General features: G+C 43.8%; 1 protein-coding gene across 6 annotated transcripts in view; it reads left to right on the plus strand.

Moving 5' to 3' along the window:
• Positions 1-27,928, plus strand: part of LOC144933586 (protein Smaug homolog 1-like) — a 90,448-nt gene that overhangs the window by 36,781 nt on the left and 25,739 nt on the right. For 3 of the 6 annotated variants that reach the window (XM_078858534.1, XM_078858533.1, XM_078858532.1), the window contains exons 3-8: positions 13,484-13,866; positions 17,048-17,285; positions 20,354-20,659; positions 21,078-21,186; positions 24,023-24,131; positions 26,174-26,291. In XM_078858534.1, the coding sequence (XP_078714660.1) occupies positions 13,484-13,866; positions 17,048-17,285; positions 20,354-20,659; positions 21,078-21,186; positions 24,023-24,131; positions 26,174-26,291 (1,263 nt within the window). Of the gene's footprint in view, positions 1-13,483; positions 13,867-17,047; positions 17,286-20,353; positions 20,660-21,077; positions 21,188-24,022; positions 24,132-26,173; positions 26,292-27,928 lie in introns of all 6 variants that reach the window. The other 3 variants (XM_078858537.1, XM_078858538.1, XM_078858536.1) reach the window with 3 other exon arrangements.

The following is a 27,928-nucleotide window of genomic DNA, read 5'->3' on the forward strand; positions in this document are numbered from 1 at the left end:
GACACTTAAATACCTTGATGTGATTACATATGAATTACTCAGTGTCTTGTCTTTCTAAGTGGATGACATATGGCTGGAATCCTGCAGTCAGCCCTTTTCGCACAGGCCTCGGGGAGATACAACATCCAGTTTGAAAACACGGCATCTAAATATAGGGGGGGCCCTCTTTGGCTGTGGAAAGCGTGGGTGCAACTGCTGCAGCCAGCAGAGCATGGAAGAGCGGCGCTTTTAGCAACAACCAAGAATTGGGAGGGGGTTCTCTTTCCCATGTGCCGCTATTGGGCAAGACCCAGTTACTAATCTTTTGGTCTTTGGCTTTACAAAATATTATATGATTACTTTTTGATTATTCCCAATTATGGCTGTGTAGGTTATATAGTGGTTATAAAATCACCAATAGCACTAAGAGGTAGTATTGAATGCTCTTTGTATTTAAGTGGATATGGAGACCAAAAAACAGCGATTGTAGAATCTAGCTAAACATTGTGTCCTGTGCTGTTCTGAACATGTTTGGAGTTTTGCTCCAAATTTTTTTGAAGTTAGTCAGGAACTCGAGTCGCATCTGCAGTGATGTATTAAAACACACTTGGATGATGCTGCAGTGATGTCATTCGAGCCTTCCTGACTTATAGTGCTCCTGGCTGACATTAAATGCTCCGTTTTATTGCTCTGTAAATAATTGAGAGACCAGTTGCTTGCGTACAGTTTTTAAGAAAATGTCGGTTAACATTCAGGATGATAGAAGCTTCGTAAAATAATTCACTTTTTCCAATTATGCTACGGTGATTTAATTAATGGTGAATGAATAGCACACTGGTGGCATTTTCGGCAAAAATGTAATGTTGGCTGTGGGAATCGTACCATCGATCTTGTGCAAACTGGCTCGGTGGCAAGTGCTTTGACCACCACATTATTCATTCGGCCATAGATTTTCTTTAAAAAGATTCCTTTAATATTCCACAATATAGATATTTCTCATGGCTCATGTGTTCAGCGTGGTATTTTCAATCAGCACTTGGTGAGAGGATATGGCAGATATGTGCATGTGCAGCTAATGTCTATTGCGATGGCTTAAGCGTTATTAGGCTTCTCAATGAGTGGTGCATTCCAGACTATGCACTGGGTAACTGGGCCTTTTGAGACCCTTGTGTAAATTGAGCTCTCAAATGCCCTCTGCTCATGCCCTGATTGGTCCAGGACTTGTTCAGCATGTTCACCTGTTCGATGAAGTTTGTGTCGCAAATTGGCCAGCTGTGTGCACGGGTCCTTTGGGGCTACAAGAAGACTCTCGATATGACACTTACACTTTCAGTCTATTTACAGCACTCATTAATTAGACATTTTAGTCGGCCTCCTCGCTGTATTGCCGGGTGTTAATAGTCCACTGCAAGAGCGGCTCTGTGGTTCAAGTATTGACTCCTCATCGGAAAGGTTGCAATATCAAATCCCTTTAGAAGTTGACTCAACCGATCCCGTTTTTTAGGGGTAGTAACATGATTCCCATTTTGTTTAACTCAACAATTGTTCTTTGAATAAACTTGGGCCCCACCTATAGAATGTGGAACTTTGATCACTTGTTCAGGACTGTCAGTGGAGATGGACATCACCCAAGCACTCATAACGTTTCAACATTCAAAGTTTGACAAATTAACGCAGTCATCATAGGATGCATGACTTGCAGTGTCATGGTATTTTTAGTCTAGGTTGCTGTAGCACTGACGGGGCATTCAGACGACTCAAATACGCCAGCCTTCTCCCCCAACATCTCACGCTCCCAGGGGCCTTCACGCGAAACGTATTTACACCACGTGCATTACATTACTATACAATCGCCATGAGCAGCAAAACTCTACGGATATAGTTCTGAATGTTATAGTACACATTTCATAAAGAAATGCATAGGATTCCTCATGAAAATATTTTTTTTTGGTTTTCTCTGTGATCATTACTGGACACTGCCTAAATCTCTGCTATGTTGCCACGATTTTTTTTCACTTCTACAAGGCGGCCGAGGTTTGCTCTTGGAGTAATGAAAGAGGCACTGCTTGCTCAAGGGGTGGAACATTCCCTTTGGTTAGCCAATGTAAGACAGGCTGTGCTTTCACTTTCTTTTTTAATATAAAAAGCCAGACATTCTCACAAGCCCAAATTTCAACCTGTGCAGTGAGAAAACTGCAAAACGATTCATTCAGACTGCACGCACGAGCTCGGCGGGACACCCCGGCAGCTGCGTGTTCGCTCTGAATTTAACGCCGTCGCATTCCGTTGGAGTCCAGCCACGCCACGTTCCTAAAATATGCAGGGTGTGCTGAGTCTAGTGCCACGAAAAATCACAAACCGCTTTCAGTGGTCCACGGTGAGAGCCTTGGCATGGCATGGCCTCACCCATCCATATGTTGCACGGAAGTGGCGAGGTGGCAGCTTATCTCTTAGTCCTGGACCAGTTGGCTGCTGGGGGGAGGGTGCCACGTGGCCCATAAGTGACCGTATTCTGCGTTCTATTTGGGAGTTGTTTACATTGTGTCACCAGGACAAAATTCTTGATGCGGTAGGTCACGTTGGAGCCGGGTGTCTGCTCAATTTTTCCTGCCGCGTGTGCCGGCTATATTTAACGTCAGAGCCGGAAAGGGCCCGTTCTTGTGCTTAACCCCTGATGTTGACATCAACATCAAACCCGGTTAGGTGGTTTTCCACCTTGGAAGAAGTAACTTTTTGGCTGCACTGCTATGGGATGCATATTTGTCTCAGACAGTCATGACCTATATGCAGTCTGGCAGTATTTACGTAATATTTTTACTTAAATCGTCTCCATGTGCAAACGAGTGGTAGATAGTTTGTGCTCATCTCCTTTGGCAATCTTTTTGAGCCAGTGGTGGGGGGTAATTCTGTGAATTGAACAAACACCGTTGACTTCCACGAAGTTGTACCTATTTTATCGGTTGCAGAGAGATGATGGGCGCTCCGTTGCTTATCCATGAACTTGACCTGTGGTATTGCTGCACAATCTATTCTTACAATTTGGTATTAATTGTACGTAATTATATTTTACAATAGTTTAAGTAATTTTATTATTATATCACGTTATAAATGAATATGGAAAATTAATGATGTGCACGGCTTTAACAAGTGAGAAAGTATCAAATGTAATCAAGACCGGAAAGGTGTTAACTTTCCAGACAATAACACATTTTGGCTTGGACTCAAGGTGATGCTGTGGCAACTCGTAGTCCAAAGGTTGAGAGTTCAAATTCTTGTTAAGGGTCGACTTGTCCTTTTTCCACTCTGGATCTAATACACTGAGTTTGTCATAGTGGGAAATTAACATGCGTTGTGTCCATCTTAGGAATGTGAACGTGGAATGTTTCTGTGCAGAAAAAAAACATCTTCTGCAGAGTCCCTTGGGTATATGAGCTTACACCCACACTCGTGCATTGTGATGCACGCGTCCTTTCGATTGCACATGCAGTAATCATGGCAGTACACAGCACACTAATTATAAGAAAAAATACCCCACATTTATTTTTACAGAACTTGGCCTGTTTTGCCCACATACTACACATTTGGGCATTATTATTGGGAAGCTGTCTGGCAGGTTTCAACTTACGCTGAAATGATCAGCTGTCTTTGCTTAAGAACCTGCAAATATATATGAAGTGGGTTGACCAGGATTCTAACCCAGGCACTCGGCAGTGTCAGCCCAGTTCTCTGACATTGGCATTAACCCCGTGAGCCAGCCATCAACCTCAGTGCCAGAATCTTATTTAAATATGGAAAATAAGCAGACTTTGTTGGCAAAAGGTACGACTCTCCAACTGCCACCACCTCTCTGGTTATGAGCATGGGTACAATTCATAGCATCTGACATTTTTTTTTGAAAAGCGATTTTGTAAATACTGCCTCATGCACAGTGCTTTGAAAACAAGCCTATATGCTTTACTGGTTGCACACATGCCGTATTTCGTGAGTTTTGTAAAACAAAACCACACTCATTCCTCCAACAGCACTGGGTTGTACAGATTGCTCTGCTGCTCGGTGTGTACGTGTTAGATTTTGTGTGTGTTTGTGACCCACGTGTATTCGTCAAGGATTCAGAATTTGTAACCTATGACCTCCAACAACCCTACCCCCTGTTTTTGAAGCCTCTTCAAATCGGGCCATTCATCACGATGCAATATGCCTCCCCCTACCTCCTCATCCCCACACCCTCATCTCAAGCCACCTCTCTCTGCCTCTCTCCATCTGCCCCCTTTTCTCTGCCTCTTCCTTCCTTTCCCTTTAACCAAGTGCTCCTGCACTGGTCTTAAATTCCATCCAGATGTGAGCGGCCTGCTCACTGTTGCCATGCCCATGCGGCTGGGGCTTTCGTACAAACACATAACAGGAAATGACAGAAGCAGAACAAAAGCGAGGGGGTTTAGAAAGAGGGAATGGGATGCACGGAGGTCCTGAGAATCGGACAACCTCCCAGCCAAATGTCCTCGTGCGATCCACTCGTAGAACAAACTTTCACACCAAGTCAAATTCTGTCCTTAGAGGTCATTGCTGTCATTGCAGACATCCGTATTTGGCTTGTAATATTACATACATTATTATAAATAACATGAATAATAATGTATGTAGAATTGTCACATTGCACTATGGTTAAAGTGCTCATCTCACTTTTGCAAGAATAAAAAAAATCTGGGCACGATTTTTGTGGGAAGTCAGCAGTGGTGGGATACCAGATCTTGCAGTAGGTACGTGGAGATTCCTCTACTGACTCAGGACCACTACCAGTGATTAGTACTGCCGCATAGTCATTTGAAAATGGAGACACTGACTTCCTTTCCTATAAAAAGGCTTGTAAATAAATAATGTGTGAACTGTGTTCAATAGTTGTTCCTTGATTAGGCAAGCTCAGTAGCACAGTGCAAATATAATTTCATGTGAAACGTTTTGCCGTATTTTTAAATCCTTTATATTAAGTTCGCTTGCTTGCTTGCGTGCTTGCTTGCGTGCTTGCTTGCTTGCTTAGGACCGTGCAAATCTTTAGCTCGTTTTTTAACCCACTTCCCGTGATCCAATCGAGCTGACATTTTCCACACAGACTCGTTGTGACAGACAATTCATGTTCGTGAAAAAATTCCCAAAATTTTACACTTTTTAGGCAAAAAAAAAATATTTTACATATATTCAAATATAACTCATTCATCGCTTTGGCTGAACGTCACAGTATAAGAGCCCAGAGCGTAACCCCTCCACAGGCCGTGGCGGAGTAGCGCAGTTGGTAGCGCCTTCGCTTCCCATGCCAAAGGTCGTGGGATCGATCCCCGCGTCCTCCACAGGCGAATATATTTTTTAATCCTTTATATTAAGTTCGCTGCCACGCATATAAAGGATTTATAGTGAAAAACTTTGTTTTTACGGGTTTACTTGTTAGAGTTCAAGGAATCCTGCATAGCTGTTTGAGCATATGGATCTGTGAGAGATATATGTACTCAACTGGGGGAGGGTTCTAATATGAAATCGCATCTGTGGAGGGTAGAATGTGTTCTTTTAATCCTCCTGGCTCGATGTGCCAAGGTGTTATATTTATTCGCAGTTGTCATTTATGAAGTGAATGAATGTATTCATAGAACCAATGCCGAGTAAACCCAACGTTTTTATTTTTTTATTTAGATTTTAATGTACTTTTCAGTTTCCGGCCGTCATAAGGCAAAGACACTTTCTTCTCGTTAAATTTGGCAGAGCATCACATAGTTGGTGAATTGCCCCAGAAGACTAGGTCTCTCACCCAGCACTCTGATGGTGCTCCCTCATGCTCTATATGAAGTGGTTCGCTGCATATCAATGTAAATTTGTATTTATATGTAAATACTAGCAGTGTAAATTTTGACTTAACTTTCGTGACTGCAGGTATTTATATTCTTTGGTTCTTTCGGTAAAGTCACGTAGATATAAAAAAAAATAAAGTGATAGAAGAAAAAATTATAATACAAATAAAGTGAGTAAAAATACCACGACGTTTCAATCGCAACACAAGCGGTCGTCATCAGGACGGTAGTCATCAGGACGACCGCTTGTGTTGCGATCGAAACGTCGTGGTATTTTTATTCACTTTATTTTTATAATAATTTTTTCTTCTATCTACGTGACTTTACCGAAAGAACCAAAGAATACTAGCAGTGTATCCATCCATCCCCTCCCATCCAGCAAAACTTTTTCTTATCTAGTATCATAATTATGTGCCTTGGTACATTCCGTATAAACACTCAAATTATGTTAAAGTTCTGCTTGGGTGATATTACACATTAACAATTTTTATAAAAAAAAACATTTATGCCACTGATGGGAAGAAACATCTTGACTTTTCATACAGTTAGATTTTGGCATTTTTTTTGCATTCACTGGTCACAGGCCTCAGATCATGAACTTGCTACACTTAAAAAGTTGCTTTAACTTGGGCAAGAGTTCATGATTTTAACTCTGGTCATCAGGGAGTACTGGTTCATTGCTTTGGCAAAGACCTCTTCAGCTACTCAACCACTTATTCTGAAAATGTTAAATTCTTAATGATCATCATCTTCATAGATATGCCCATGGGGACCAGACTTGAATTGACATCACAAAAATGAATTTTGCATCTCCATGGTAAGTAATGCATTTAATTCAAAGCCTTTACAGACTGACATTCCATAAATGAATTCAAGACTCGTCATTTTTAAACTGTACCCTGTTAAAGCAGAGCTTTTAAAGTTGTTGAATTAGAGAAGTCTGGTCATTTTGTTTATAATTCTAGATTTGAAGTTTTCGTGACGGCAAGGATCCATACTCTTTGGTTTTTTCGGTAAAGTCACGTAGGTTAAAAAAACAAATATATTAAATCACGACGTTTCGGAGGCAACACAAGACGGAAGCTTGTTTAGCATGGCGTCGCAAAGCAACATATCGCTTATTGTTGTCAAAAGCAGGAATAGAATATAATTATAAGTTATATAAAGGGTCAAAAGTTGGACGTTGGAGCACTTGCCATTTTAATAACCGTGTCTGCATGCACTTTCTCTTTTCAAACGAGACCAAAGCAAAATATTGGCTTCCTTTAAGGAACTTAAACATGTTATACATACTTCAAAAGTGCACTTACTACCTTTAAAATATTAATTTCGTCAACTTTTCTGTTCGTCTGTCTGGGTTCCTGCTGCCAAATAAAATGCTGACATTGCACACCTGCAATATATAAATTATCGACTAAAAATGTGATTTTTAAAAAATAGTTGCTTATGTTAACACTTTTTTGGCAGAATATAGAACTACTGAATGCATGGCACTAGAGGTTTTTATCTTAACTACGTTGTTATTTGCTTGAGAAAAGGACATGAAAATGCAAGGTTTAGTTAAATAGAAACATTTGGAGTTAAGAATTCTCGGCAAAACAGCAATCTCCTCCCGATTCATCTTCTTTTCACAGTTTGACCAAACCACCCAATAGTCAACCAGTCCAAGCCAGTCCAAGCTACACTTGGTTACAAAATTATTTCAAAATGATTTTCCTTATAGCAGCCGTTTGAGTTGGCAGTGTGGCGACATTGCCCCTCACACGGCCCCCTACACCCACCGCCCTACACCCACCGCCCCGTCTGGGTAAGACACTTGTGCCAAATGCCACGTTCCCCATGTGGCGAGGCCAGTGGGGTATTGGGTAGGCAGTTGCACAGAGACTGGACTTTATATATAAAGACAAATATCCCCCATAGAGGCCTGTACACCACAGAAGCAAGTGCTGTAAGTGAGCACCTGTCACAGCCAGCACAGCACTTGAAGGGGGTGGTGTAGGCAGCAGCATGCCCAGCTGCCTTTTTCCCCCAAAAATGTCTTACATTTACATGCCACACCAGGTTCATGCTTTATATGCCACTATTCTGCAAGTTGTGGCATTTAACCCAGGTCGTTGGGATTAAAGTGCAGTGCACTAACCATTGCACCGCTGCTCCCCTTGTTTATATACATACACACATGTGTGGATGATCTACGATGGGTTATGATTTGCAGATGCTCCCTCAGGTTTATTCCCTGTCGACATTAGTGTCTGCCAGAGTACTGGCTGGATGTTTGCACTACTACTACTACCATGCCCCGAGACTTGACCTGTGCTTTGTGTGTCTGGAGAGAATTAGTGTATTTGGGACGGCAATGAATAGCTCTATACACATGATCCAGCCCTGCCGTGCCTTTCTGTTTTATCATCACCTTAGTGTATTTTTCCTCGTCTACCATACTGCTGTGATCTGTGCTATTCTGATACATCTCAGCGATATTTTGATTCATAACAGAGTACGTGAACCACTGCCATTGAGCAATGACATGTTTTGAAAATTATCTCCGGAGATCGCAGTGTTGTGCAGGACAAAAGTTTGTAAGTTTGTAGATTTACTTACCGACAGATGATAGTGTCCTAACCTACACTGCTTTACAGTACTTGGTATTTTGGCAGTGAAGCACGAATAAAGTGTGTGTATAGTATCTCATGTGTCTTGTAGACGGCACATGGTACGCACAAATGTCCTTGATGAACAAGGTGCTACCATACATGAACAATCTAACCTTTTTATGAGGCGTGACTGCACATTCTAGCAGTTGGTGTGCGCGCTCCTTGCCAGTTTGCACTATTCAATTTCCAACATCCCTTGATGATTGTAGGAAAATGTTAAGATCCTGTGACATCATTTGCAAGAGTGCCATTGTGTAGTAGTAGTATTATTAAGCAGAAACAGGATGGTGTCATGGCAAAGTGCCTAACCTGAAACTTAAATCCTGGCCAAGGGTTCAATTCGCCTATCCGTCCTTCTGGGGTCAATAATGTGAGTAACAGTGTGAAGGAAGTCAACTTGGAATTCCTATGAATGAAGTCGAATTTTCACCGCTTTCTCAGCATCACTTTGAGCGCGGCCTAATGCTCATTTTGTTACAAGTACGTAAAGGACGAAAGCCGAATCTTGACAATGCCCTTCAACTGAATTACCTATATATGAATATTGTATCTCCCTGTTGTGTGTTGTACAGGTTTGAACAAATATTAACCAACGTTATTTCATTGAAATGTAGGCCGAGGAAAATTACTTGTATGACTGTAGTAGACCTTCAAGGAATGTGTATATGAGAATTCATCGAGTTAACCAACAACAGACGACAACAAAACCCACTGCAAACGCTGAGCATTGCAAGTTCAAGTCACATTTTTTTAAATTATCTACTTGCTTTGTATTAGAGTTGAATGCTGCCATTATACAATCAGATTCATGTTTAGCAACGTGAAATTAACAATAGCTATCTCTAAGCAACGGCGGTTTGCCCTGGTTAAATCAAATACATTTAATTAAGAACAGAGAAGGGCTGAGTAACTGCTGATGAATCTGTGTGTGTGTGTGACCTCAGCAAGCTGGCCTCTTTACACGATTCTTGTGCTAAAAATGGGGCTCTTATGAGCTGTTTGCATTGAAATGTTTCCTGTTATGATTGGTCACGCTGGTGAGGCAGCTGGCATGATGAGGCTCATCTGAGAGCGTTTATTATTAGAGGGCCAGATTGCACACGGTCACTTTGCCTGCGGTTTTTACACAAATGCATCTTTCTGCGGTTATGTACACGGTGGGGGGGGGGGGTGCTCGTGGGGGGGGCAACAACCACTCGACATTGAGCGGTTGCTGCCCTCTCTTTGCCATATTTCTTCTTTGAGCGTGTACCGATGGTGGTGGGTCACGCTATGCATTGCTACTTGTGATTTCCTACGATCTTCCAATGAGCAATGTGCAACCAAAGGGTGTTGCTGCTGAGGGTGCACAAGGGGCTTTCCTCTCAAACGTTACCCACCACCTCATAGCGTACTGCATTCCAAATTTGTTTATTGAACTCAAATCACGTGGTCAACGTCTCTCGTCCATCGACCACACGTTTCATCGTCGGTGACAATGTGCTCCCTTTGGTGTCACTACCTGATTTGCTCGTTAACTTGTTCATGTTGCTGTTGTAGGAAGCCACTGGAGCTATGCTTTTGTAAATTCTCTCTTGAACACTCATTTCTTTAGAACTGCTTTTTGTGTCTAGTTTGTTGTCCTTCGCCCGCACCTCCGATTAACACGCTTGGCTACCTACGGTGTGAAAAGTTAGACGTACATACAACACGTAGAGATATTTCCTTGGCCTTGCTGAAATGAAGTTGGTTTCATTCCTCCAGGTGAAAACAATTTGTCACAAAGCCTCCATATGTAGGACTAGTGCTGTGTGAATGAAGTATAACTAGGGTGTTGCTGCCGCTGTTTTTACAATGTTTTCAGTGGCAGTATCAACATGAGTACTTTGCCATGGTGGCAATGTCGATTCATCATGATTGGGATTAGCCAGTGGTTAGCCACAAGCTTCAAATTGTATGTCATGCGTGAAAGTCTGTTTCGGGGTTGACTGCGGTGATTTTTAGTTATTTGTTTACCCAAGAAAACCTCAAATCCTCATTGGGCTGTTAGGTAAAGAAAACTGGAGTGCTAGACGATAATATCAGTACCACTTGGTGACAGATCAGTAGTGATTATCCTGTAGAGATGCCGGGCCCTGCCACATTCGTGTGGAATTTCCATCGCTGGCTTAGGACACCCCAGTGTAGATGAAATGGGTGCTGCGCAACACTCAAAAGTGACATGTTTTTTCTTGCTATAGTGGCATTGCTTCACGCTGCGTGCAGCGAAAGTGGTATGGCTGGCCACAGGTGCTGTAAAGAAAGTAACATTTGGTCGCACTTAACATTCTTACAGCCGTGCTGTTGCAGTAAACAGCTGTCTGGCCAACTCGCCCAGTGTAATGCCCATGTGCTTTCACTGCGGTGGCTTTTTTTTGCTTTTCGCTGTACTCGCTACATAACAGTGGCGTAGTGCGAAGGCTGTCGAGTTGCCGGGATCTTTAGTTCAAAGCTCGGCAATCGCTCAGGATTTGAGCAAGTTTTCAAGTGACACAAGTCAGTAACTGTACAAACAGCCATCACGTATAAAATTTGGGTTTTCACTCAACCGAAAACGTCAAGTTTTTGTGCAATAAAAGCACTCTTTGTTGAAGTAGAACCCTATTGGAAGTGACTTTAGATGTCGTTTTGTGATCGGGTTTTTTTACTGTAGCTATTGCGGTAAATGACATGATGCCTCAAATCACAATTGGAATATTATTGTAGATCATTTTTAAGGCAGCCTTAGGAATATTGACATCAAACCCTCACTGTTTGTCTGCCCCGTCCGTTTGTCCATAGTCACGTCACCATTTTCATTATATACCCCCATATTCTGGTCGCTGCGAATTTAGCCGCAACGTTTACCAATGCCATTGCCGAGATCCGTATAGTTTTTTGCGCAATTGAGTACAAAGTAACAAAAATAATACATTGCTCTTCATACGACTCCGAGCGGGTGGTTGCGCACGTAGCTTAGGAAAGGGGTGAAAGGGGCGAAGTGTGCACCATGGGGGAGGGAGGGGGCGCTGTGGAGGTTGCGTTTGAGGAGGTGGGAACCGTGCTAATCGGAGGTGCGGGGGAAGGACAACAACCTAAACACAAAAGGTAGTTGTAAAGAAATCAGTTTTCAATCTAGATTTAATTGTGCATAGCTCAAGGTGGCTTCCTCATATCAGAAGGAAACGCTTTCCAGGTGGCCGCAGAAGTGCATCTGTAAGCGCGCAATGCAGTGACCGTCTTTGTTCGATAGCTCGCCAAAAACCGCTGCGAGGATGAGCAGCGTTCGCGTGATGGTTTGTGCACCTTGACGAGATCAGCAAGGTATTGTGGTTCATTTGTGACAAGCACTTTGTGAGTGATGAGTGCGACCTCACATATTCGTTCAGCAACCGGAATCCAAAGCAGCTCGGCGAGCACTGGAGAGATACAATTGGATCTTGCAGTACCCGTCACACTCGCACTTTCCACGGGGTGCCCAGATCGGAGATGTTGGGGCCCGGGGAATATGCCCCCGGGTGTGCCCCCACACGAGTTTGTTACAGGGGGAGGGGTGAGTGAGTGCGCAGGGGCCACATGTACAGTACGTTTGTGTGAATGTAATAACGAGTTGGTGACCTGCGTCGGTGAAATTGTCTTCAGTAAATGTATTGAGGCACACAGAGTTGTAGAGGTTCGGTGATAGATAGTTGCAGACAGTGATTGCTCAAACGAGTGATGCAATGCACCTCAATGAGTTTATTATCTGACATCACGAGGCTGTCTCTTGTAAACCGCAATAATCTACAGTGGAGAAACAACTATCTGTCTATTGCTTGTTTACTAATCTTTCTCCATAATGATGGTGTGTCGATTTATGTGCTTATCTGCATCTCCACATTAGTGTGCTGCTTGCACCACTTTTTGTACGGTCAACTCCGCTCGTCACGATATTCTTGAAAATGTCTCACGAAATTGTTGAACATTCACAGATTAGCCTTATATCTGAAGTTCTTCAAGATATAAGGATATGGCGTAGGCATCTCTGAGCAAATATACACTTGTTTATATTCTTATTATATTCTTGGTTCTTTCGGTAAAGTCACGTAGAAGGGAAACAATAAAATAATAAAAATATAAAACAATAAAATTATCACAACGTTTTGACTGCAACACAAGCAATCAAGCAATCATCATCATCATCATCAGGTGGCCAAAAGTTTACTTAAATTACAAACACCATTACAAATATCCCCATGAAGGGCCGAGTTTTGCGAAACAAAGCAGGTTGGGTATTGCCAAGCTCGCAGCTAAAGGACATGTTAAGGCAGGCTTGGCTGCAGTTCCAAAAGTTAATATCTACAGTGTAGGTGATTCACAATTTGACAATGTCCTCTATGAGGATATCCAAACTTGGCAGACACAGATACTTTTCAATGGTATGTTCTGCTCCAATATGGGAGTGTAGTTCATAGAATTCATACAAGATGGCCCGATTCGAGGGCAGTGTATTTAAGTGCCAGTGCCGCAACAGATATTGTGTCCAATTCATATGCACTATATATAGGTCCACGACATTATTTCATCATGGACTGTAACACTCACAAACCCATTTGGGTGTGAGGTGACCAGATTATGCCAGTACAGCAAATGGATTCCTGACCTGGTAATGCAGACATTTGAGCATCATTCCCCTGACGTCACACGATGTAATGTCAGTATCGTGACCCTTGTACTGTTCAATACATCACTGCAGTTATGTCACTAAAGATCTACCATGGCACTACTAAAAGTCACTTGAAAACTTTAGTTTTTTTGTCATTCACAAAGCTCAAACCCTGGGCCAGACAGCCCAGAACACCACAAGATAGTTTTGTAGCTACAAGAGGAGAGCCATTTTATTTTTTGGGATCCATCTGCCTTTAAGGTACTTTGGAGCTTACTCGGTGTTTGTTTGTACTTTTTAGTGTTGGCAGCTACATCAATGTATGGTCCTTATCCATTAGCCTCATGCTCTGCCTTGCCCTGCTTTTGCTGTAGCCTGCATTGGGCAGTGGCAGCACGAACCACTGGACAAGGCCGTGCCCCTCCTGCTGTCGCATCTACCGCTGCTCAAGCCCGGCAATGCAGACGCCAAGGCCGGCTACCTGGCGCTGCTACCCCGCGCGCTCGCCCAGGCGCTCGACACGGGCCGCCGTGTTGACGAGGCGCGCCAGCTGCTATCGTATGCCCTCATTCACCCGGCGCTGGACGCCGATGACCGTGGCGGATTGGCAGGCTGGCTCAACAGCCTGGAGGAGGCGGGCAGCAGCGGCAGCGGCGGTTCCGGGACAGCAGCCACGTCGCATGGCCGGAGGGGCTCGGTGGACTGCCCGCCAAGCGAGCGGCACCACCAGCACCACCACCACAGTCAACACCACCAGGTGAGGTGACTGTGCCACTGGCGGGTAGGTGTGGAAGGCCTTTGTAAGGACATGCGAACAGTAAACATTTTCCCATCCCAGCAGTGCTTATGCTTGGTTTACACACGGTTGTTTATGCAAAATGATGCAAAGGCATTCTTGCTTCAAATGTCAACCATTCAGGCTACTGATTCATTGTGCCCATTGTTTGAAATTACTTGCCAAGAATATAGAACAATTGGGCAATTGCAGAGCATTTTCGTGTTAATTTGACACTACTTTCTGATGGAATTACCAGGTACAGTACATCAAGCAGAATACTCATCACCGATGTTTCTGATGCTGCCATCATTTGAAATATACATTAATTCCTAGACATTATTTCACCAAGTGAAATAACCCATTGAGATAAGTTCTGTTTTGCAAGGGTGAAAAAGTACGTGATTGTACATTATTATAAAGCAATGATCTTGACAATGTTTGCGTCATAATTTTCCAAAATCACTTTGTGTAGAATAATTTTAGGGTGCAGTGACGAATGCAATGTTTTAGGGTAATTGCTATGAGCTTTCAGATCCAGAAGAAATGGGTTAGATTCCTACACATCGGACGTTACTATGTCTGAACGTGCCAGTTTCCATTGTTGTGGCGGGCAGTTCGATAAAAACGAAAAAATCTCAAGTTGCTGGCCATTACATTTGACAAACATCACTCCTTTGAATTGCCTATCAGCGAGTTAATCCGGTCATGTACTCGTCACGTCCGAGCTCCGTGTCACCTTAGAAATTGCATATATGGCATACGCAAAGATGTCGCAAGTACCATCATCGCATATAGTCTTGTTTCCACACTCCTTGACTGTTGCTGTACGGAGTAAACTATGGCCTCGGCAAGCGTCTCCAAAATACCCTTGGCCCACTTCTTACAAGCCTTTGAAGGAGTTTCACTTCTTGCCAGTGGATAAGAGAGTTCAATTCAAGATTCCAGTGCTCGCTTTTCTAGCAAAGACAACCGGTCAACAAACCTACCTGAGTGATGCAATCCACCCATACGTACCATTACGTAATCTACGCTCATCTAGGATGACACTGCTGTGTGTGAAATCCATTCTGTTTAGGATGACAAACGGAGCTTTTCATCTGCAACGCCGGTGGTCTGGAAAAGTCAGCTGACTGAAATTCAGTCAGCCGTGACAATCGGTGCTTTTAAGACCAGACTAAAAACATTTCCTTTCCCCTCCTGTTTAGTTTAATTGTTTAAAATGCCCAGTGCTATCCATGCTTGCATCGGTTTTTTTTCTGAGTACTGCGCATCATAAATCTTGGATTGGTTGATAGAGGATCTAGGCAAGTTATTTTAGTAACCAATGCACCTGTCCACTCTGCAGATATTAATGGGTGCTCCGTGGTAATTGTTTTGGTGGATCGTTTTTGGTGAAGTAGAGTGTGTATGTATATACTGCACATCTATTGCAGGCCCTGAACCAATGGTGGAAAATCTGCATTCCCACAGCATGGTCCAGACTATCTATAGGACACATTTTGGACTTCAGGAATGAAAGGACTGAGTTGACCCCTGACCAGGATTCAAACTCGTAACCATACAATTGTGCGTTGAGTGTTCTGCCACTGAATCACCTGGGCAGATGTTATTCAAGTCCTCATCATTGTTAGTCATAATCAATGCACTGCTTGATGAAGGCCTCCCTAAGCTACCTTCTTGTAAAGGCTTGTGATGCATCAATATAAATAGCACCTGCAAATGGGATTATTTAATCCCATTTATATTTATCACAAATAATTATTACAATTTAATTATTGGGGGCTGAAAATAATTGTGGTTGAATAACCTAAAATAAATTAGGATCGTTGTGCTTTGGTGTTTCTCTTCTCTTTAAAACGTAATGTCTGGAGTAGTGAAAGCTATACTAATGTTTAAATAATGTATGCCCTTTCCAAACCTCACTCATACTTAATAGGACTATGTGAAGAGGAATCACATGCTCTTATGTCATATTCGTAGCACAACTTGAGGATAACTTGGCTAAGTTTTCCCAGAATATAAAATATCTAGCACAAACAATTATTTGAAAAAAAGAAAGATGGATCTGCTTTTGGTCTGGGGCCTTGAGTCATTTAGCTGTTGCACAAATGTTCCACTGGTCAAGGGTAATAAACACGTAATTCTTACCGCAACCGATAAAATAAGTGAGCAGACGAAATCCAAATGCTTTTGCCATGGAAGTTCATGCTTTTGGTCAATTATACCTTCTCATAGACTTTCACTCTGACCATTGTGTCAGTCCATTTATTTTACTTTGTGAGAAAATAGCCATAAACGTGGAACATGCTTAAGTTTGTTTCGTCCGCATTTTAATATAGCACTGTAAATCTGTATTGTGCAACTAGTGATTTAGGCATTCATCAAAGGCCATTAAGAGCCTATCTGGCCAGACAGTTGTGTGGTTAGAGCGATCATAAGATCGTAACATTTAAGCCTGGTTGATGGTCACCTCACCTCATCACTCCTCTGAGGGTCCATAAAATGAGCATCACTTTGTGGAAAGTCAAGTGGGAGATTTGTCCCACCATGAGAATGTGTTATTTCAACCAATTGTTTCATGGCCACCAATGGAGATGAGGGCCAGCTCACATTCACTTCAACAGATAGACTGACTTTTGCCTTTTGTAAATCATTATTGCACTGATAAAGTTAAGAAAAAAATTGAATATCCTTGATTCACCATACAATTTGGCGAGGCAACCAAAATACACTGCACAACCTGGTGATGTTGCTTTAACGTCCGTCAAGGTTGCTTAACATGAAAGCCATTTTGGTGATGTTTTTACAAGATTATATTTGTTTAAACAAATGAGTGTTTATCCATGTCGACGACTTCAATGTTTGACTGGGCTTTAGGCACTCAATGCAGTACTCTTAGTTCTTTCGGTAAAGTCACGTAGGTAAAAAATGAAATTAAAATTCATAAAATTCATTAAAAATAAAAACAATAAAATCACGACGTCGTGATTTTATTGTTTTTATTTTTTTATTAATTTTAACAATTTTAATTTCATTTTTTACCTACGTGACTTTACCGAAAGAACTAAGAGTATGAATCCTTGCAGTCACGAAAGCTTCAAATCTAGAACTCAATGCAGTCTTGGTGGAGAAGTGGACCTTATTGTGATACTTCGTGCAGCAGGTGGCATCTCCTGGAGGCTTCAGCCAAGACGGTGTCGGTGGCTGCGGAGTGAACACCTCCGTTCTCCTGGGCCACCAGCGTCGCCACTCAACAGGCCGTCTCAATGGCTGGCATCAACCTCCGCAGCACCACGCACGGGACTCTGGGATGGCTGCTGCCCACCACGGCAGCCTCGGCTGGCAGGAAAATGGCCACGGAGGAGCTCTCTCTGGGAACGGCCTGAGCGGTAGCACTGGTGAGGCGAACTTCCGCTGCAGAGGCCTTGGTTCATTTAACTAAACTTATTTAACTATTGTTTTCAATAATCAAAAGCATAAACGCAACACCCCTTTCTCAGCATGTCTCACGCTCTCACGTGAATCATACCTTACACACACAGTCTCTGTACAACACTTTTGCACAAACATGTATAAGGCAATGAACAAATACTAAGAACGAACACCTCTTCAAGGCAATGATGGCAGGGAGAGAGATGACGTTTTGAGCATCATTGCTGGCCAACCTCATTTCCCCAGTTTAAATATCAATAGCATGGTGGCAGATACTGATTTAAGGCCGTGTCAACCTAGTGGAGAGCCAATCCAAGTTCAGATACCACTTGAAACTACTTGCCACTGATATGGAGGCACACAGGCAGATCTAAACATAGATATTTTAAGTTTTTATTAAAGTAACATGAACTAAAACTTATAATGTAAAGTACTTTTATAAACACAATGATGATTAAGTACTGTAGGCTATGAATATCCATACATCCTTGTTAATGTACATTTACCCTTTAGGCTACAAAAACAAATCTGAACCTGTGAGCTTGCAGCAGCACATCTATCGTAAAAAACTTTGTGCTTTTTTTATTCACTATTTTTAAGGTTCTTGGAACTGGCCACAGAATTAGAGACTGTCAACAACTGTGTCTGCCACTTAGGAAAGCTTTGGATATGCTTTCTAAGCCGAGGCTTTCCGGCCGGAAGGCATAGGCAGGAGGTGTTGTGAATAAATGCACCAATTTCTACATGTATCCTTGGTGTTGCTATTGCCAGTTTTTAAACGTGTCAGTGATTGAGATTGTCTAGGGTTGCTTTGGGGATATATGTATGTATGTATGTTGAACTTTTTCACATCGTACATTGCCAACTGTGCTAATCAGAGGTGCGGAGAAAGGATGTTAAACTAAACACAAAAAGCATTTCTATAGAAATGAGTTTTACATCGAGATTTAAAAGTACATAGCTCCAGTTGTTTCCTAATATGGGAAGTAAGCGCGTTCCAGATGGCCGTGGCAGAGCATCTGAGAGCACGCGATGCAGTGACCGTCTGTGTAATGGCTAGCCAAAAGCCGCTGCTACGAGGATTACCAGAATTTGCGTGATGGTGTGCGCTCCTTGATGAAATCAGCAAGGTATTGTGGTTAATTTGTGGCAAGCACTTTGTGTGTCATGAGTTCGACCTTACAATGTATTCGTTCGGCAACCGGAAGCCAATGCTGTTCGGCGAGCACTGGACGGACATGGTCGCATCTTGCAATACCCATCACGAAACATGCCAAAGAGTTTTGTACACGCTGCATGGATGATGGGGAGATGAAGTGGGTGCGAGACTGTGCAGGAAGTGGAGACAGGACACACGGTGGGTGATTTAAAGAGAAAGTGGCAGCAGTTTAATTTTAGCTGCCGGGTGGCAGACTGTTACAGAGGGCACATGCGGTCCCAGAGCAATAGCAGCTTAGGCAAGATACCTGTGTCAGGCCACTGGGCATGGATTAAAAGCATGGGGTGGACGAACGTTGTATTAAATGTGTCGGACTAATTGCGGACAGCAAGTTCCAATATGTGTTGTCCAAGACTAAAATAGGTGCCTATTAAGTTCATAGAATTTGTACAAGTTCAAGAAACGATCAAGGCTACTGCTATTTCTGTTATCACACCGTACCTTCTCACTACCCTCTGCCAGATACACACTTGACACCCATCCTCGAAGGTCTGTGGTTATAGGACATTGGAGGATAGCTTCAAACCTTTGAATGGCTATTTTTTTATGTGCGTTTCATGATTGTATCTACAATTATTTTCTGTGACGTTCCATTCTGAGCTTCAAAGTTGCTGACCTTTCAGCTAAAACTTGATTTGCCCAATTTCCACTCAGAATCTCTCTTGTCCACATTTATTAACACGTAATAATTCATAGTATAGCGATATCCTCGAATAACATTCTTCATGATATATAATGTAAGCATGTTAAATGCACATACTTATGTTGCGTTGCATTAGATGAACGTAGTTCCAAAGTTCTGGTGAAATAAAAATTTGCCTACAGTGGAAAATCTCACCTTTATACGAGCATGATGATTCATCCATTGATTGCCTATGATTATGGCCTACAAACTGCATCGGTCAAGCCAGCACATGTCGCTGCGTGATGTCACAGGTGGCTATGACGTCAAATGGCATATTGATCTGTGGACCATTTTTATTCCTCGAGTGTTTGTGAAGTCAAGCCAACAGATTAATGATTTATTTAGTTTGGTTGAGTGGTTCTAAACAGATGACAACCACTGTGATGAGTAACGTATAAAGTTTTTATTTGCGGGTAATTATCTGTTGTCGTCACTCTTTGGTTCTCTCGGTAAAGTCACGTAGAAAGAAAAATAAACTAAATAATAGCATACGACGTTTCGATTGCAACACAAGCAATCACCATCAGGTACAAATGAAAGAGAAAACAAACCTAGTATACTTAGAAATATAATGCAATACAGCTCAGAGAGTCGGCTAACATAACAGTCAACACCCTACCTGGTTGATTACGTTCTTCCAAAGATTGCTAAATTTGAGAGAGACAAAACACAGACACGGAGACACATAGACAGACACATAAGCGGAGAGAGATAACACAGAGACACACAGAGAGAGACACAAACACATAGGTACAGATGAGAGTATATTCATTATAAAGTAGAAAATACATTTTAATGAGACTTCACTATTTCCAAAAAGCATAATTATTTAACTCGAGAAAAAAGTAAGCTTTTCTCGTAACAACACTTCACATTCGTCTCGTTCATCCTGGGACAGCCTCGCTATGCACTTACAAAATAGAATGTTAAGTTACATACGCTTTGGTGGAGTTGGTTGCTCTTAAAAGACACCATCATCCTATGTAAAAACTTGCACCCACCATCGGGAGTGTTGCATATCCACCGCTGGCTTAGGACCATTATAAAAGAAGATGAGCACCGCCGCGATGCTCAATTGAGCAGGAGATCACGTTCACCTTTTTGTGCATTGCCCGCACGCTGGTCCCCAGGTCTGCTGAAGCGCTCTGCGTCTCCCACACCCACCTCGGCAGCCTCCAGCCTGGCGCACCAGTGGCTGTCGCACGAGGACCTACGCCCGCGGGGCGTACCAGGCTTGCACGCCCACCCACCGCCGCCGCAGCCGCCACCACCACCCCCCTACGTGGTGTGCCTGCCGCCATCGGAGCCGCATGCCCCGCTCTCGCCACAGGGCAGCGTGGCGTCATCGGGCAGTGGCGGCAGCAGCGGGGATCACCCTGACGACGGGCCACCCCTCGCTCGCAACACCTTCCTGGAGGAGGGCAGCGGCATGCGGGGTGAGCACGGGTGCAGGGTGTAGCAGGCGTGGAGGACAAGCACGCAAAGGAAAGAGTTTAGAGGTTTTACTGTTGCCTACCACCATATCGCCCGGAATCATATCCGAAAAGCTATGCAGGGTTGAAGCTAGATAGTATAAAAGCTTTATGGTGGGCAGCACAGGGCAATACAGCAAAATCCAAAGTTTTGTTCTTGTATTCTCCAACATCTATGTTGCTTGCGTTCACCATCTCATTAGGACTAGTGTGGTTGTTGTACGGTCAAATCACCCGCATGATCAGCAGGGCGTGTGGGGTAGCCCTCTTCCCTCGTTGTATTGACAAATGAGCTGTGCATGTACGTCGTTCTATTGATTAACACACAATCGATTTTAATTTGCATTTTCTGCATTACCCTGCAACTGCCCGTTTTTCTCAGATGTGCCGGCGTGGCTTAAAAGCCTTCGGCTCCACAAATATGCAGGACTCTTCTCCCAGCTGACCTACGAGGAGATGATGTCGCTCACCGAGAAACACCTGGAGCACCAGGTAACTGTGCTGACTTGAGTTTGCCATTGAGACCAATGATGTCAGTGTTTAAAATCCCACAGCTGCTGGATGAATTCTGTAGGGAAATAAACAAAAGCAGGTCTCCTGCTGCAGACATTAAAAACGCTGGATAGCTGGTGGGCTACGTGAGCGTCAGAGTTCTCGGCAGCCACCAGTGAGATCCAGCATTTTAATCCAGACTCCCGCCATGAATGACTAAATCAGTGTTTTAAGTTAAATGAGATACTGACACCCAATAGCTCTATGTAAAATGATCATACATTTTATTTTCTCACTTAAATTAGTATGTTATAGCTGTGCAGGCCAAAGGACATGATTTCGTTTGGACAATTTTATGTTAATCTTTGCTTGCAACCATCGCCAACAACACATTAACCATGAGCCAGGATGCCAACTTGATGGCCAACGGAATTAAATGACATATTTCTGTTAAACTTTTGAAAGCAGGGTGTTTGCTTGACAGTGATTTGTCTACATTACTTAAATTATTCTGTTGAAATGCATGTGTGGAAATGGCTAGGAAGGCCCACCATGCCCATCACACCAACTTGCTGCACCATAAACGAGGCATGTCCAAACTTTTACACTGAAGGGTGGAACGATGAAAGCGCAAACAGCGGCTTGCCACATGTATTAATAGAGATATTTTCTAAATGGATGTATGAGTGATAAATGAGATGTCTTCAGATGAGAGATCTATGAAAGACCGGATATTACTTTCTAAGCGAGAAAGATAAGAGGCAGTAGATGTATTCAGAAGAAGCCTAAGAAGCAGGACATTTTTTCAGAATATATGTAATAGAGGTATGAGAGATTGGTGAAAGGTGTTATCAGAAGAGAGATATGAGAGATTGGTGAAAGGTGTTATCAGAAGAGGAAAGCGATATAAAAGGCAGAGCTTCCAACCTCTGACTGCCACGATGCTCATTTAAGCAAAGACATTTTGACTTTTGATACTTTTTTAAAGAAAACCTTTAGGGTTAATGTCTAGTTGCTTACTGATTGTTGTGTTTACCACTTCAGCCCATTAGAATTGCAGCTGTCTCATAAGAACACGCTGCAATTCTAATGTTGTAAAACAGAGCATTGTTTCACACCTTTTGCATTCATTTAAGCAAGAAAGCATCTCCATTTTCACTTTTTTCTGTCATTGTATTAAACTACTTTCTACTCTGTTCTGATATTTTAGATACTGTTTAGATTCTATGAAATACACAGCACACAACGATTGGTGAATTTGTACGCACATGCCACATAGACGTTCTCGTGGCTGTGGGTGACCGTCCCCTCATGTCTGCAAGATTAACGTGAGCAGTGTTTGTTGAATTACTGTGTGAGTGGAGATCACATGCTTCCACGTGGAATAACAAAAACCGCGGTAACGTGTTATTTCTTTGGATGGTAATCCGAAAACCATTTGCACAGCAGTCGTGTGCCCATACATCATCCAACAGACCGTGACTCTTGGCAAACAGCATGGCTTGACTCTTTAGGCATGATGTCATATGCAACGTTACTGGAGGTAGAGTCTTAGCTTAAGTCTTTCAAGTATTGTTCTCATAAAAACACGTGGCATAACTACTATCAACACACGTGTGTGCCTGTTTAACATATTTTGTTAAACTTGGTGCTACGCTAACCATTGGGCTTAATAGATTGTTGTCCACTTGTGGTATGTGCCTCATACACAGTATTGAAGTTGAGCCGTCGGTGCTGCTAAATCTGTTTGGTGAGGATTTAGCTGAGCATCCGTATTTAAGCAAATATTTTCAACTTTCTTTACAAATCATTTGAATACCTCTCGGCACAGCCAAAGCAATTTTAGTGGGGGGGTCACACAGTTGAGTTATCCTTAAAAGACATTGTAGTTGAGTGCTAAACATGTTCTCCAAGCTTAATATCTGTTTACATAGCCACGGTTTTGCAAAATCATTTTTTAAGAAAGTTCAATGCCCTTTCACCTGGTCTCGTCAGATCTCAGACATTAAGTAGGCTCGAGCCTGAATAATGCTTGGATGGGTCATTTCCATACACAACAGGTTATAGTCTGCGGAGTGACATGGTGCGTAGCACATAAGTGCAGTACAATTAATTTTACTGCCTTCATTCCACACTGACTAGCATGGTGAGGTCTGGCCAAATAACCCCTACGACCCACGTGGCATAGGAAGGCCCTCATCCAGCAGTAGATGTACAAAGGTTTGTATGTGCACAACAAGAAAGAGCCTTTTAATATTTTAGCTGTTGTGTACTCACTTACAATGATGGCATGTCTGTGTGAATGAATACCCACTGTTAACACAAGTCAACACTGTCTCATTTCCCAAAGTGATTTTATTTTATTTTTCTACCCACGTGACTTTACCGAAAGAACCAAAGAGTATGGATTCCTGCAGTCACGAAAGCTTCAAATCAAGATTGATAGTGCCTGTCTCCATTGGCGGCCCTGATAGTGGTTAAAATGTACATCGTTGTAGAGTTTGCCTCCCAATGTATGTTATGATGCAATATGAGTTAGCTTTGGTGGACAGCTGGGCAGAATACTCGTTGGTGTCCCCTGGGTTGTGGGTGAGCAACAGCTGCTTCACAGCATCTGTCACTGCCATCTGTCGGCTGGAAGCTGTCTGTGCATCTGTCATTCAGTTCCAGATCATGATGGTCTCTCAGCCTTTTTGCTATAACGTTCATTTGTGCTCGCATTCTCACCCACCTCTAAACACTGCAGTTGCTGCTGCTGCTGCACTCAAAGTTGGATCTTAATTTTGCGTTTGCATCGCGAGTAATCGATCCCACTGCTTTGTGTTCGAACGTGCTGGCGTTCGCTTGGCCCGCACAGTGCGTCACCAAGGGGGCTCGACACAAGATCGCTCTCAGTGTGCAAAAGCTGCGCGAGCGCCACGATGTGCTGCACTCTCTCGAGAAGGTGAGGAGCCAACGCAATCGGTTTCTCTTCAGTTGAACGGGAAGAGACGATGCAAACAGCTGTGCATCACGAATTTCATGCTTTGCTCGTGAGAAATACGATTTGAAAGTCGTACCCACTGACAGGACATTACAGCCACATTTGAGTGCTGTCACAAGCTGAGAGCCTGTAACCGCCCCCCCCCCCTCCATTACACCATGACAATGGGGCATGGTGGAAGTTGTGCCATATTAGTTTTCTGGATCTCAAATTGTGAAGTGGAAATTGAAAGCTATAAAGGTGGCACACTGTCCTGCGCTTGGATATATTTTATTTGCTTCGGTTACTATCGAGTGCCTCGGTGCTGTCGAGTGATATTGTCATGTGACCTCCCTTGCCAGTATCAAAATATAAGAATAGGTTTTACCCGTTCTGGCAATGAAACAGGTGTTAAAATGTTAAAACACCAAACGGAAACCTTTTGCAAGGAATCAGGTCTGCATATATATGGTTAATGCAGACATGATTCCTTGCAAAAGGTTTCAGTTTGGTGTTTTAACATCTTAACACATGTTTTATTGCCAGAAAGGGTAAAACCTATTCTTATAGAATGATATTGTTTTGATAGTTTGATAACATTAAGCACAATTGCTTCTTTCAGCTGTTGGCTAATTCAGTACGATCACTTATTAGCCATTCCCCATGTATTTTTGAATTAAAGCCACTGCATGCCTGCACTACCTTTTCTTAATTCTCTACAACTGCAGTTCATTGTCAAGGTTGTAACTTCATCTTCTACCTTGGCCGGCCCTGAAAATGCCATCTGTTATTGTGCAGATGCCCAAAAGGTGGCAGCAGAGCATAGGCAAAAATACATATTTCATTAATGTAACATTGTGCACTGGTTACTTGGGATTCCCTTAAATTGCATACGATTTAGAAGTCTGGTTACGGTCTGCTTTTGAAAATACTTTTTTTTTACCTTTGGCAGCTTGGCTGCATCCTTTTTAATCATCTAATCAAGTCCAAAATATGCCATATATATATAAATTGTCTGGGTGGCTCTGTGTTTAAGCACTCAACTCCGAATCAGAAGTTTGTGCTTCACTTATAACCTGAAGGTTGTAAGTTAAAGTCCAGGTCGGGAAGTGATGATTTCATTTGCATGAAAACTATATAATTAATTTGCTGGAAGTCCAGGGTGGTCGTCATGTGGAGGCAGTGGTCCCTGCCTAAGAATGTGGATTCCTAACACAGGAACGTCACTCAGATTTGTATCACTCTTATTCAAGCAGGGGGGGGGTGCACTTTGATGTTTCAAGTTATGAATTAGGCATGGAAAGATGCGTCGATATTTCAATAAAAAAAACAATTGCTCACAATACTCGCATTGAAACATAAGAATCGATTTATTATTCGTGTAAATTGCATGTCATGTATATGCTTACGTTACATGGAGGCCAATTGAATGTACACTACCTTACAAATGCAAACGGTATAAATGAAATGGTAAAATTTGGACAACATAGATTTCTAATTCGAATCGCAACCTTCAGTCGGGTAAAATCATTGCACCGCTGGGGGGGGCGTTGAAGAATTACATTACTTTATGAGCAACAGATTAGGTGGTCATGATCTTTTTAAATCCTTTATATTAAGTTCACTTGCTTGCTTATTAAGTTCACTTGCTTGCTTGCTTGCTTACGACCGTGCAAATCTTTCGATCGTTTTTTAACCCACTTCCCGTGATCCAATCGAGCTGACATTTTGCACACAGACTCGTTGTGCATGACAATTTATTTTCGTGAAAAAAATGTTCCAAAATTTTACACCTTTTAGGAATTTTTTTTTTTATATTAACCAATTGCTTAATGGTGGCAGACAATCATCTGACCCATAGGTGGCAGCCATCTCAAGCCAGAGGACGAGAGGACTCTAGCCGCCCGTTTCAAAGACCAATCTGGGCTGGGTTGTGGCCCATTGAACACGGGTTAATTTTTTGTCTGTTAGGCTGTTTCTTCACGATTCTCAACCACTGACCCTGGTTCTCTCTGCATTCGCAGGACATAATGGAAGGCGGTAGCTTGGTACGAGCCGCACTGCAGGAACTGCACCAGATGATCCTGACGCCCATTAAGATGTACTCGCCGGCGAGTGCTTCTGCACCCAGTGCTCACCAAGGTGAGCATGTATGTACGTATGTTGAACTAGTTTCACACTGTACGTAGCCAACCGTGCAAATCGAAGTTGCGGGGAAGAACAACAAACTAAACACAAAGAGCGGTTCTAAAGAAATTAGTTTTCAATCTAGATTTAAAAGTGCATAGCTCCAGTGGCTTTCTGATATCGGAAGGAAGAGCGTTCCAGACGACCGCAGAAGCACATCTGAAAGCGCACGATGCGGCAACCGTCATTGTTCGATGGCTAGTCAAAAGCCGCTATGAGAATGACCGGAGCAGCATCTACCACTGGTGTAGGGGTGTTACGGAGGGGCTGTATACATAGGATCACACGGGAAACAAACACAGTGGGCGGGGCTTCGTGAGTGCACGGGGAGGTGCTCTCAACGACGTCCGCACAGGGCAGCCTGGGGGGGCTGGCCCCACCCCTCAGCGGGGGGTTTTGGTATAAAAGGGGATGAGCCGGAGAGCTCGGGGTACAATGTTAAAGCTAAACCAGTGAAGACCGAAGATCGTCTAGCTAGAGCCCTGGACTCCCCTGGGTCGCCGCCCTTGTCAGGGCCGCGCAGGACCGAGCCAGCGGCGTGGTCCCGAGAACCAGAGCTAGTGCTCTGGGACTCCGGGTACCGTAGCCCGACTTACCAGTGTCGGGCCAGACAGCCTCCCCTAGCCCGTTAGTGGAGGACTAGGAGGTTGGTCAGAGATAGCTAGCAGTGTATTCCCAGCTAGCCGGGTGAGGGGGCCGATACCCCCTCCAGTGTTGTATGTCCGCGGTTGTGACAACTGTTGCGGAATAAATACGTGTGCCTCAACCCCGGCGTCCAAGAGTCCTCAACGATATTACATCTGGTGACAGAAGTGAACGACCACGAACATGGACACGCGCCGGACAGCTCGAGCCGGGGTACCAGAGGCGGAGGACACCGCTGAAATTGTAGAGCCCGGGACGGCTGAAGAAGGCATCGAGCAGCCGGGCCCGGACGCATCCTTACCGCAGCATCGGGATGAAGGGGAGCCGTCAACAGACGGACTGAGGCTGGCTCACGCCAGACTGGCGGAGCTGCTGTACGCTGCTGCCGCCACGCTCGAACACATCACACGGCTGGGGGCTGGTGGACCGCCACGGGGCGAGGACAGCCGACGACCGGTGCGCCTTCCCGCCATTTCAACGGAGCACAACTTTGAATCTCCCGCCATCGCCGCAGCAGCTGCTGAGGGCGTGGCCGGCCTGAACCTCGGGTCCGACATCGGCCTCACAGGTGCTGCCGCGTCATCACCAGCGGACAGGGCGTCACCACTGGTGCGACCGGCGATGCCATCCGTCGTTCGCGCCGAAGCCCAGCCGAGTAACGGGGACAGCGGAGTGCGAGCTTCCACGGCGGCCGCTGCGCTGCACCAACGGCTACCTCCACTCAAAGAGTTTGTGGGCGAGGAGGGCGACTGGGGCGGCTTCCAGCGGCGCTTCCTCGCGCACCAGGAAATGGCGCAGTGGTCGGATGCCGAGGCCCTCTGCGCGCTGCCGGCGCTCCTCGACAGCGACGCCATCGCCGCTCTTACATCGGCGCCAAAGGACAAACGCTCCACGCTACAGATGGCGCTGCAGTTGCTGGCTGGGGTCTACGGACCATCGTCGGAATG

This window comes from Lampetra fluviatilis, chromosome 7 (genome assembly GCF_964198595.1).
Source record: "Lampetra fluviatilis chromosome 7, kcLamFluv1.1, whole genome shotgun sequence".
Taxonomy (NCBI): domain Eukaryota; kingdom Metazoa; phylum Chordata; class Hyperoartia; order Petromyzontiformes; family Petromyzontidae; genus Lampetra; species Lampetra fluviatilis.